Source organism: Aulonocara sp. 'chitande type north' Nkhata Bay, linkage group LG3 (assembly GCF_057382095.1).
Source record: "Aulonocara sp. 'chitande type north' Nkhata Bay isolate Kocher_YH1m ecotype deep benthic linkage group LG3, A_spYH_male_GT1.1, whole genome shotgun sequence".
NCBI lineage: Eukaryota > Metazoa > Chordata > Actinopteri > Cichliformes > Cichlidae > Aulonocara > Aulonocara sp. 'chitande type north' Nkhata Bay.
Window position 1 is genome coordinate 32,760,710 of NC_141346.1, and position 12,334 is coordinate 32,773,043.

The 12,334-nt window shown below is 39.3% G+C and overlaps 1 protein-coding gene and 1 pseudogene across 2 annotated transcripts; both read right to left on the reverse strand.

Annotated features, from left to right (window-relative positions):
- Positions 1–713: 713 nt before the first annotated feature.
- On the reverse strand, positions 714–2,218 carry LOC147335229 (E3 SUMO-protein ligase ZBED1-like; annotated as a pseudogene).
- Positions 2,219–4,023: 1,805 nt separating this feature from the next.
- LOC147335230 (trypsin-3-like) lies at positions 4,024–8,949 on the reverse strand. 2 transcript variants are annotated; one of them, XM_086277026.1, is made up of 8 exons: positions 8,849–8,949; positions 8,693–8,738; positions 8,567–8,609; positions 7,880–7,900; positions 6,715–6,877; positions 6,002–6,264; positions 5,018–5,166; positions 4,024–4,731 (listed from the first exon to the last, which is right to left on the reverse strand). In XM_086277026.1, the coding sequence occupies exons 5-8, from the start codon at positions 6,867–6,869 to the stop codon at positions 4,396–4,398; spliced, it is 903 nt and encodes a 300-aa protein (XP_086133152.1). In that variant the 5' UTR covers positions 6,870–6,877; positions 7,880–7,900; positions 8,567–8,609; positions 8,693–8,738; positions 8,849–8,949; the 3' UTR covers positions 4,024–4,395. The 2 variants fall into 2 exon arrangements, with proteins under 2 accessions (XP_086133152.1, XP_086133144.1); XM_086277018.1 differs by having other exon boundaries at positions 8,567–8,738.
- Positions 8,950–12,334: the final 3,385 nt, after the last annotated feature.

The following is a 12,334-nucleotide window of genomic DNA, read 5'->3' on the forward strand; positions in this document are numbered from 1 at the left end:
GATTAATTTTTCGATGCATCGATTAATCTAACGATTAATTTTTCAATCAGATTCGATTTCGATTTGATTCGATTATCAATTATTTCCCCATTATTTGACTTGTATAGCAATTTCACATTTACTTTCACTTTACTAAAATAAAGTTGTAGTAGTCGTACAATCTTATATAAGAGATAGCATTTAACAAGAAATGAAATATGCAAACATATATAAAATTGAGGAAAAGTTAACAAAACATTTAAAATAAATAGCAACAATGGTGTCTTTAAACAAACAAAATGTAACATTCACTTTGATATCTGCAAAAAAGTGCTCTTCATTCACAAAACAAAATCCATTTTGTTCCCGTTTCTCACATTTCTGTGTGTGTGTTTGAGTTCAATCATCAATCATGTTAATTACATGAAGTAGTTATGGATTGTAGTAGTTATGCATTGGAGATTTAATAAAAATAAAATCCACAGTAAAATTGCAGTACAATCTTCTGTTTTTAACAAAAAATTAAATGTTGTGGAAAACAAATATGAATAAAGGAAATCATAGCAAAAAATTAATAAAATATAAACAGCAACAATGGCGTCTTTGAACAAATAAAATGTAACATTCACTTTGCTCTCTGCAAAAAAAGTGCTCTTCGTTAACAAAATATCCATTTTGCTGCCTTCTCTTCTATTTTTGTGTGTGTGTTCAATCACGTTCATCACATGAAGTAGTTATGCATTGGAGTGGAGGAATGTTAGCATTTCTACATGCTCAGCAGTCAGGCTTGCCCTTTTTTTTGGTGACAATGTTTCCAGCAACTGAAAAAAGCCTTTCAGATGGTGTTGATGTGGCAGGTACAGCCAGATATGATTTGGCTAAAGTAGCTAGTGTGGGGAATCTTGTTGCATTATTCTTCCATCATGTAAGGGGGTCATTATCCCTTGGAATAGGGGCTTCCCCAAAATACAACAATACTTCTTTCCTCACTGCCTCATTTTCTCCATCCCCAACCTGGTCAGTGTTTTCATTAAAATCTTCCTCCTCAGAATCTGTACCCAATAAAGTGTCCAACACAGATCTCTTCTTTGTTGGGGGACTTGCTGAGGCTTCCTGTCCCACATGTTCCTGCTCTAACTGTGATCTCTGCTCCCTTTTGAGATCAAGTGCCTCCCTCTGTATTCTTGCTTGCAGTTTCAGAGCATCTTCTGGAGAAAGGAATTTCAGTTTACGAAAACGTGGATCGAGGGCAGCAGCAATGAGTGACACATTTTTCCAACCTGCTTGAAATGCAGATACTTCTGGCTGCGACCTATACAAGATTTCCTCTTCTGCACAGTTCTGGAAAGAGTTCACTGCAGCAGAATCAAATGATTTGTTTTGGGTGGATTTCAGGAGACCTTTCAGCAGGGGGGGAAGAACAGAGACTGTGACATAAGACTGTCCACTGAGAACATTAGTGGCTTGCTCATAAGGCTTGAGCACCTCCTTCAATTCATCCAGAAGAATCCACTGATCAATTTTTCAGATCTAGGTACTGTTTCCCACGCTGTGTGACTTCTGGATCTGAAAGCGTCGCAACCACTGGCCATCTCTGTTCCAACAGACGTTCAATCATGTAGTATGAACTGTTCCATCTGACAGTGACATCCTGGATTAGTTTATGCTCAGCTGTACCCATCTGTTTTTGCTTCTGCTTAAGTTTGGTGCTAGCTGGCTCACTTTTCCTGATGTGCTTTACAAGGCCCCGTGCAGCTGATAGTGCCTTATCAATCTTGGGGTCTTTCAGTGCATAATTTACAACCAGTTGAAGTGTATGCCCGGCAAACCGATAGGACACCACTCCAAACTTCTCTTTCAGGATGTGAAGAGCTGAAACTATGTTACTTGCATTATCATGCACAATGGCAAGGACATTATGCAAGGAAATGTGGAATTTTTCTGCCACCTTCTCCACCCAGGAGGCAAGGTTTTCTGCAGTGTGGCGCTCTTCAACTGGCAGTGTTGCTAAATTGAAGGAGAGAAGATCCCAATTGTCATTAATGAAATGACAAGTTACCCCTAAATAGGACTCTGTGACCAGACTTGTCCAAGCATCAGTGGTAAGGGAGATTTTGGATGTGGCCTTTTTTAGTTAATTCCTTAGTTTCTCCACAGAAGTTTCATACTTTCTCTCTATCATGCTTGCAAAATGACGCCTAGACGGCAGAGTGTAACCTGGTTGGAAAGTGGTCAGCATTTCTTTGAATTCCTCACCTTCAACCACAGCAAGTGGTCTCATGTCTTTTAAAATCATAGATAAGACGCTCTCGGTAAGTACAGCCACCTCCTGGGGGGTGCATAGTGTACTTCTTCTCTGACAGTAGTCCTCCAGACGTCAAAAGCGTATAGTGTAGCTTTTATTTTGGAAAGAGCCATTTCTCTGTAATAAACTCTCTTTTCCAAAGATGAGTGATTTCTCGATCAGATAGATTTATTTTTTTTTATTATTTTGTTGTTTCAGCAACATTAAATTTAAAAACTGTACCTTTGAGTTAAAATATATATTTATACTTTTAATAAATGACAAATTAAAAAGGCATGAACATTTTTTTGTATCGAAAAAATATCGAACCGTGACACCAAAATATCGAACTGAACCGAACCGTGAATTTTGTGTATTGTTGCACCCTACTATCTATCTATCTATACCATGTATGTGCCTCACTGTTATGCCATGTGCCTTCATAGCATAACAGTAAGAGATTAATGATAATCACCATCACCGTTTAGCAGGTGGTGTATTATCCTTGTTAACATTTTTCCTGTGGCCAATTCGCTGTCTCACATTTTTGTCTTTCTCCGATTTTGATAAGGGATGATCAAAACGAGTCGGAATGCGCCTGCGCGCATTCCGACTCGTTTTGCCAGCATGGGCCAGAAATAAAAACCAACTAAACAGCAGCTGCTACATGTTACTGCTAAGCATCTTAAATGATTTTTGCATTTACGGAGGTTGGGTGTTTATCTCTGTCTATGAGTGAGTGTATGTCTACGTGGATTGGGGGGGGGGGGGGGGGGTGTCTGGATGAATTAAAGGGTAAAAACCAGCGTTAGTAAAAAAATTGAAAACTTATGGTGGTTTGTCTTTTTCAGAAGCTGCTCCTGGATGTCATCGTTTGAGGTGCTGGTGCATAGCCGTCGTGCTTTTATGATAGGCCATGTCCACCTCACAAAGCCGGCAAATGACTGATTTGCTTTGTTTTTCTGTTAAAATATCCCCTTATTGTAGAACTGTTCGGGTGGAGTGGTTTAAGTCAACTGCGACTGCCTGACTAATGTTTTTACGTCGACATATTTTACGCGTTGACGTAATCGATTACGTCGACACATTGTCCCAGCCCTACTCCCAGGTCAGCCCTGACTTTGTGTTAAACTAATCCTAAAGTAATAATGGTATTTCTAACCATTGATATACCACAACTTTATCCTTTCAGCAGCTACTGAAAGTTAGGGGACCTAGCTTCTATGGGATATTTATATAGAGATCCTCCAGCTTCAAACTCTATTACCCTTCAAGAACCTGCAGTTCAAAAGCACCCCTCCGACAGCCAAACCCATCAATTCTCTGATTGGATAGTTAAATTTGTGATTGACATGACATTGACCAATGAAATAAAAGGGTCAAAAATTATTTTTAAACATATAAATCCTGATGTGCAAGTATAAAACTGATTGACAAGTACAAAATATTTATGACCACAATTTGAACCCATAGGACTGAGGCAGTGCTGGGAGAAGGATCTGGGAATTCAGATTTTAGAGGATAGTTGGAGGAAGCTGGTTTAATCGTGGTGTGTTTGCTCACATGAAGCACAGTCTCAGCTTATCCAATACAAGTTGCTTCACAGAAATTACTGGACTCCCAGTAAGCTAGTCAGGTTGAAGTTTGCTGACAATGACACCTGCTGGAAATGTCAGGAGGAAGCCGGGACCCTAGTTCACATGTTGTATGCATACTGGAAAAATGATTACTTGTGGTATGGGATCATTAACCTTGTGAACAATCTTTTTAATCTTAAATGATTAAAATGAAGTAAGACAAAGTAAAGCAATTCACCATATTTTAGACAGTAGAGATAAGTAAACATGTTACATTTTCAGATAAAAAGTTATTCTGTGTTATAATGTCTAATATGCTCACTGACTCAACTTTTTTTTTAGTATTTCCCATTACTTTCATACCTAGTGCTTCATTTATAAAAATTTTAGATTGTGTATTCTCAAATACTCAAATCCTAAATTGGGTAAGTTGAAACTGAAGCTCCCCCATAAATCTATTGGAATAAAAAGTGTAGCCTTCACCTCTAGGTTATAAAGTTTCATAAAGAAAAATTATTTCAAGCTTCAATGCTGAACTTGAGTAAATGTGATGAGTTAAATTCCATCACTTCCAACAAACACTTGGAGCAACACAACAAGAACACAGAGAGAGGTGAAGTGAGTGAAGTGGATCAGGTTTTCACCACTGTCAAACACACTGTCATCTATCGGACAAGTGAAGTCTAAATCACTATCAGTGCCTGGCGAGGTGAAGGTAACAAAGCCTGGTGATTTGCCGGTGATGGTGTCGCTGATCCATTTCTGGTACTGGGACACACGAGTGTAGATCCCAGGTCTCATAGGCTCAGCACAGCCATAACCAAAGCTCACAACTCCACTTTGGACCCAGACTGATTCTTTCTTTGTCATAAGTGGTCCCCCGGAGTCTCTCTGTAAAAAGAAATTGATAAAAGTTAAGACAGATAGGCGTCCTGTAGAGGTCCTGACTTGTCTCAGTAAGATCAATCCTGGTGAAGTATGGATCGTGTCAACATGAAACAGATTATTTGCATGTCTGAGTAAGAGGCCATGGTGCAGTAATGTAACAAGTAGTGTAACAAATGATTTCTACATGAATTAATGAAGTAACATGATGCATTACTTCCTTAAAAAGTAACTAGCAGCATTTGTTTTATTAACATCCCACTCTATCTTGTAAACAAACAGTGGGTGTTACCTGACATGAATCCTTCCCTCCAGCTTTTAACCCAGCACAGATCATGTTCTCTGTGATCTCACTGAAGTCTTGATAGTAGCATTTGCACTCGTTGCTTCCCACTATTGGTACATTCACCTCCTGCAGGATGTTGGAAAGTGAACCATCACCTAATTGGAAAAAATTCAAATGCAAGAGCTTTTATTAAAGAAGCCAGCACCATCTTCTTCTCCCTCCACTGTGGATCATCTGCCTCAGTCTCATGCTATTCTTAGCATTCTTTCCTGCTATGTCCTCCTCTACACCCATGAAGCTCTTTTGTGGTCTTGCTCTTTTCTCTCCTGCATGGCAGCTCCATATATTCAATACCCTTTGTCCACCATGTTCCCTCTTGTGCACCTCTTCTCCACTGTATAAACCATATGTCTAACTATGTCTCCAAACCGCTCAACCTGAGCTGTCCCTCTGATGGTCTCATGAATGAAAATCGAAACATCTTTAGCTCAGTATGTCTATGAAGGTTCTCAGTCATCCAGGTCATCATAGTCTAAGGAACGTGGAGACAAGCGTCTGGACTTCTTTAAGTTGCTTGAAGAGGTTTCACCTCTCATTCGAGAAGCTTCTTCAGTTCTAAGGTCAAATGATTGAGAGTCCCAGATTTAAGCCTTGTGGGAGTAACCCCTCAAGAGTGTCCCCCCTTGGCTCATGTGATTAGATAGAGGATCATTAGGGGGTCCATTGTCCCTCTTGGGGGGACACTGCCACAGGACTTAAATTTGGGACTCTAGAACTGAAGAAGCTTTTCGGATGAGAGTTGAAACGTCTTCAAGCCACTTAAAGGAGTCCAGATGCTTTTCTTTACAAGCTCCTTAGACATCTTTAGCTCAGCTTCATGTCTTCTTGTTAGAGCCACCATCTCCAAACTGTACATCATACTATTCACTATTCTTTTTGAACCTTGATAAAGTAAGTAAAGTAAAATAAACTAAATTTTTTGTAACTTACTTGCCGTACTACCAAAACCAGTGACCCAGCTGCTGGTCCCACTGTAGAAAGTGCTGTTTTCAGAGGCTAAACAGATGGGTTGAATGTAGTCTGTGAAATTCACTGGAGCCGACAGCTTCAGGAGGCATATGTCGTTCTCAATTGTTAAAGGGTTGTAGTTGGGATGGCAAACAATGTTTTCAAGTGTCTGTGTCACCTCATTTGGGTTTAAACCTGACTGGCTGTGGCGACCCAGATGGACCTTTGTGAAGGAGAGTTCAAGTCTTGACAAAACGGAAAAAAACGGAAAAAAATATATAGTTATTTTCATAGCATCTTATGTTGACCATTATAACAGTCACCATAGTAACAAATGCAGTAATATATATATATATATATATATATATATATATATTCCAGTTGATGGAAAGTTTCTCATCTGGCTGTGATTTAATGTGCTATTTATATAGAGTCAAATCAAAGCAACAGCAACAGTTTCTTCAAGGCCTTTTATTCATGTTAGTATTAGCCATCAGTCATTAGAACCAAAAAAATAGCTTAAAAAAAGGGACCACATGATAACCAGACAAGTGCAAAATTATCCATTTTCTTACAAATCACAAGTCTAAAAAAACCCCCAGAACTTTTTGAAGTCAGGAAACAGTGCTAACTCCTGCAACACCATGCAGGAACATTATTATTACTAAAAATGGAAACTTACAATGGTGACTTACAATGAAATGCAGTGAGCGGCCGTCAACACCCACTGGTCGGTGATGAGGGACCCTCCACAGGAAAAACTGCCAAAAATGGATAAAGCTGCCTGCCAGGGCCAACTTCCTGGGGGTGCATCTTGACCTCCTACAATTCTGCTATGTTTTGCAGTCATGCCGCATGCTGATAAATAAAAATGGATGCAAGTTAAATGGTGAGTACGCTGATAAGCCACAATAAAAACCACTTACTGGTAAAGCAAAGAGCATTCCTTATTGTTTTAGGCGTAATGTTTGGCAATTTATCTGTCATGTTGTTTTTGATTGTGTCTGCCTGCAAGCGCCTTTACTAAGAAAGATGCAAAGATTCTTAAAACATGCTGATTGTACAAAAAACTCCACTGACTGTAAGTCAACTTTCAAACCTCCCCAGACTGCAGCTTTTTATTCAGTTTGGTGCTGATATTTGTGAAGATTCTTGTTTTTTTGCAAACAGGGCTTAATAATACTATATTTTAGGTAGACTTCCTGCAGTATTCTTCAGATTTTCAGAGAGAGCCAGTTGTAATTTAAAATGCAATACAATATGCAACATTTTATTGGTGGTGTAAAAATGATCATGTCTTAACTCATGTAGTAGGGTTAGACAAATATATTTGCTCTGTTTGGTAACTTCAATCAAAGCTGTGACTTGGTCAGTATATTACAGATATTCGGTCCTCTCCAAATTAAAATTTTCAAAGTCAAATCTCAACAACAGTTGCCTCAGGTTGCTTTGTATTGTAAGGATAAAGACCCTACAGTAACAGGAAGAAACCTCCGACAGAACCAGGCTAGGGGAAGGACGGCCATATGCCACGAGTGGGTGAGAGTGAGGGGAGGGAGACATAACAAGACATTCAATCCTAAAATATGTTGGCATCGTATCCTGTCCTTGCTGTAAAACCAATATGTTTAGTCATTGTTTATAGTTTCATAACTTTGGCATTTAATATTTAACTTAACAAAACGTCTATCCAAGGGTGTAGACTGTAGGATTAATGTCAAATGAAAAAGACTCCGAGCACTCCTTTGTTGCTGAAACAAATGGGAGGAGTATCGTCTATTGTCTGCAGCTGAGAGGAGGAAATAATCATGTTGAAACCTGAAGCTTGCAGAATGTGTAAAATTGTTCTTGGATGCTTACCAGGCTGCTGTGAATCAGCATCTGAAAATTGAAACAGCGATAACTAGTTAAAACAGTGTATTGCACATCACGATTTGCTTTTGTCAGCACGTGTCAGAGAGAGAGGAAACAAATATGTAAAAATTGAAATTGGACCTGCTCACAGAATTTTAGGAAAAGTGAGTGATTTAAAAACTAAAACTGTCCTTTCAGGAAATTTAAAAGTGTTTTTTCCAATAGCAAATTAAATATATTATATTATACTATATTATGTTATATTACATCTTATGATATTGCCCATGTAATTTAAAAATTCAATTTCTAATATCGTTTGTCTGCTAACAATTCAATTTTATTTATTTATTCAACAGCAATCAAATCAAAGATTTTGTCATTTGTACTTGTGCCAGTATCGTCTCTTCCCTTATAAACACTGGTTTTTATTAGGTTACTGAATTCAGCTCTGCCGAACACGTGCTAAACACATACTTGCCAGTTTATTGATGAATAAGTTGGAAATGTCTATATAAAATAACACAATGTGACTTTCCTGTCCTTACAGGGAATATGCCAAGTGAGCCCTTTAATAGTAACCTGGCAGAAAAAATGTGACTAATGTTTAATGTTTTGTATCTCTGTATTAATCTTTCGCTCTTCTATAGCCCATAAGAAAATAGTGTAGTACTGCAAATAAAATCAATTTCTCACCTTTGCACAAGAGAACAACGATCACAGAGAAACAGCACACAAACTGTTGGAGAGACATTGTTAAGTACACCGGTTTTAATTTGACTTCAAGTATTAAATATGGAAATCCTGGTGAGCTCCACCCACGAGATCATGCCTCCACACTTGTCCTTGCCCTCACTGACCACTGGACCTACATAAGCAACAAAAGACAAGGAACCAGGTCAAACAAGTTGGGCTTGGTGCTGTTGTGGAAGTTTCCATTTAATAAAGCCTGCAGACAAACGGTGAGTGGAAGCTAACCTCCTTTAATCAAAAAAGAACAAAAATCCAAGCTTGGTGAGAGGAGCCATTGCGGGAAGAATGACTAGCAGAGTCTCTCCTGAACCCAGCAAAGTCCTGAGTTTAAATGCCTTCTACAGAAACAAAAAGCAGTACAGTGCTGTTTTCACACATTTAGTCCTCCCCCAAAGAAAAGTTCACACACTCTTGTTACCTCTCACAGTGTTGAAGAGACAAAAGACTCTTCCTGTGGGAGATCAGATAAAATCACCCAGCTGTTTAAAGGCATGAATAAGGTGTGAGACATTGAGACATGCTAAAACCCAGTGGCACCAAAGCATTATACAATAAATAACAATGCGTTTACATGAGAACAAAGTTCATATTCAAAAGATGAATGGATGAGTGAACATGAATGAAATAATTACCCAGATTATTTTCCTGAGAAACACTTCCTTCAACCAGCAGGTGTGAATATGAGACCGTATCTATGTCATGACATGGAAAATCTATGGAGATAAAACATTAACTAAACTATAAAACCAAGGTAATGTTTTAATTATGACATCATTCAATACTTTGATTATTTTTAGGTATGATTATTTCATTTTCATTTTCTCATTTGAAAAGCTGCATATTGTAGATACATGCTCAATAAAGTGAACTACCGTATTTCCCGGACTACAAAGCGCACCTGTATATTAGCCGCACAAGCTAAAATCAGGGGAAAATCCTGTTTTGTACATACATTAGCCGCACCTGACTAAAAGCCGCAGGTGTTTCAATGTTGACTTATCATATGTAAGAGAATATGCACAAAGGGAATTGTCAGGAAAGAGATGGCTGTTTGGAGACACATCCCTTTTATTAATATTTTGAAAAACAAGTTATGGGTACATATTTGCATAACTTTTTAGGTATATGTACAAGTAGCGGTAATTACAAGTACGTATGTACCGTGCTTCATAAATGGATAACAAATGTAGTACATAAAAATAACCTACAGCACACCAGAAAAATAGATTCAGACTACCTTTTAGGCTCAGGTGCAGTGACACGGCTTTAACAAGAAGAAAAGTCAAGTCATTCACCACCATCTTCCTGCGCACTAAAACCACCAAAGTCCTCTTCTCCAGTGTCGGATACGAACAGGCTCAGGGTGGCTTCGTCATCCACTCTCCGCTTCTCTCCTTCGTTGTCACTTTCAAAACCAAAGAAATCCTCGTTGTCAGTGTCAGAGTCGAACACCTTCAGAAGGGCCGTGGCGGTGTCCTCCTCTCCATCATGCAGCAGTCCAGCCCTTCAAAATCCGTTGGTGATCGTGGATGTTTTCACACTTTTCCACGCTGTCAGATTCCACCGGTGGAGTTGAGCATAACTTGCTTTTCGCAAGTTTATGGCCGCTCATCATCCACGCCTCCTGCTGAAGGTGTAGCGCTACTTTGAAGTTTGTTTTTCGCGCTACTTGTACGGCACTATGTTGCCTGGCGGATGGACATGTGACCAACATACTACTCTTGAACCCCAATACTGTGTGTCTGATCACATGCCCTTCCGCCAGGCAACGTAGTGCCGTACAACAGCGGAACAAACAAAACAAATCGTCTTACGATATGACAAAAATCATTTACAATCCATAGAAAAGCCGCACCTGACTAAAAGCCGCAGGGTTCAAAGCTTGTGCAAAAATTAACGGTTTATAGCGCGATAATTACGGTATTTCTTCTGTCAAAAGGAAGGACTTACTGTAACATACGACTGTTGTTATGACGTGTTTTTTCAGGACTTAAGAAATGGGCTTGGATTTAGTCTAAATATTTGATGTTACATTATATAACCACTTTGATGCAAACTAATTTGTCTATTCTTGTGTGATGTCATGAATAGAATTTCTGAGAAAAATAATCTCGAATGCATTGCCATTCTGCAAAAGGAAAAACAAATAATATGATGTATGTTTGAAATGTTACACCCATTTAAAGAGTAGATGTATTGAGGCTTCATTCGTCCACAGCTGGCCCTGAACAGAATGTAATGTCTGTGAAGGTTCTCAGTCATCCAGGTTATCGTAGTCATAGGAGCTTGCAAAGAAAAGTGTCTGGACTTCTTTAAGTTGCTTGAAGATGTTTCACCTCTCATCCGAGAAGCTTCTTCAGTTCTAAGGTCAAATGATGGGGAGTCCCAGATTTAAACCTAGTGGGAGTATCCCACTCACATCCTGGGCCATCTGACCTCAGGAATTTGCATGATAAGGTGGGGCCAGGTTTCACAATGAGCGCACCCGAAACCCTGGCTGATTGGCACCCACACCCAGTTTCACACCTTGGCTCAGGCGATTAGGGGATCATCAGGGGGTCCTTTTGTCCCTCTGTGGGGGGATACTCCCACTAGGTTTATAGGGCTTTGGAGCGTGATGTCACGGGGGTGGGCGTGGAAAGGATTTTGGCCCGATCCGCCATTTTGGGGGTCTAGCGCAAGTGAAAAGGGAGCGAAGTCACACCCAACAGCCATGGTTCGTATTTGCTGTGTGGTCGGCTGCAATGTTCGATCACACGACCGGCAAGAGAATAAGGTTGAAAATGGTTTATCTTTTCATTCTTTCCCAACCTGGAAGCAACATGAGGCAGCTCGTGTATTGATGTTACCAAACGAAGGCGTCCAGCCTGGATAGCAGCTGTGAGAAGAGCTGACGTGCAGTTCTCTTCCATCTCCAAATATCTGTTGGTGCTCCTGACATTTTCATTCCGGTAAGTTCTAAATATGTTCATATCACTCTTTATAGCCTATTAGTATTATTTTCTATGCGCTCTGAGCTCATAGCAAATTAGAACAAACATCCTACTGAGTGATTTTGCAGAACTACCTTCTATCTATAGAGATGCTAATTATTTGGCATTATTGCAGCAAACCAGCCAATGAAATGGATGAAACACATCGTGACTGAGTTCCAGCGCTACACAAGGGACCTGCTTCAAACATACTACCATGCCAATCAGATTACTTCTTCCATGTGAGGGTGAAGAGGTGACCCTTCTGGATAAGATGGTGAAGGTTTGCTGCGTTTGGTGAACAGTGTGATAATAAAACCAGGGAAAAATGAAACCTGCTCCTGTTAAATGTTCTTAAGTCTTGTGCTGTTAAAATTGCTGTATTTTTTCAAAAGATACAGTAAATAAAGTAATGTTAGTAGTGGGTGATATCATGTAAACACTCATGATTTTATGTAAACATTTTGTCATTTGTAAACTATAAATGACATGGATTCTACATTGTAACTGATGTGATGTTCTATAAGGTGGTTTTAATAAAAAAAGAGGCAAAAATTAGTTTGTTTCTTTATTCAACTTTTGAACAGTGGTACTCAGTATATATTCAGTAAATGCAAATTATTTACACGGCAGTGTACTACAGGCATAAATGTAGACCCCTAGATAAAACATTATGGGTCATTCCCACAACCCACAGCTTTACTGTGTTCCAGCAAAGTATCCAATAGCAGTGACAACT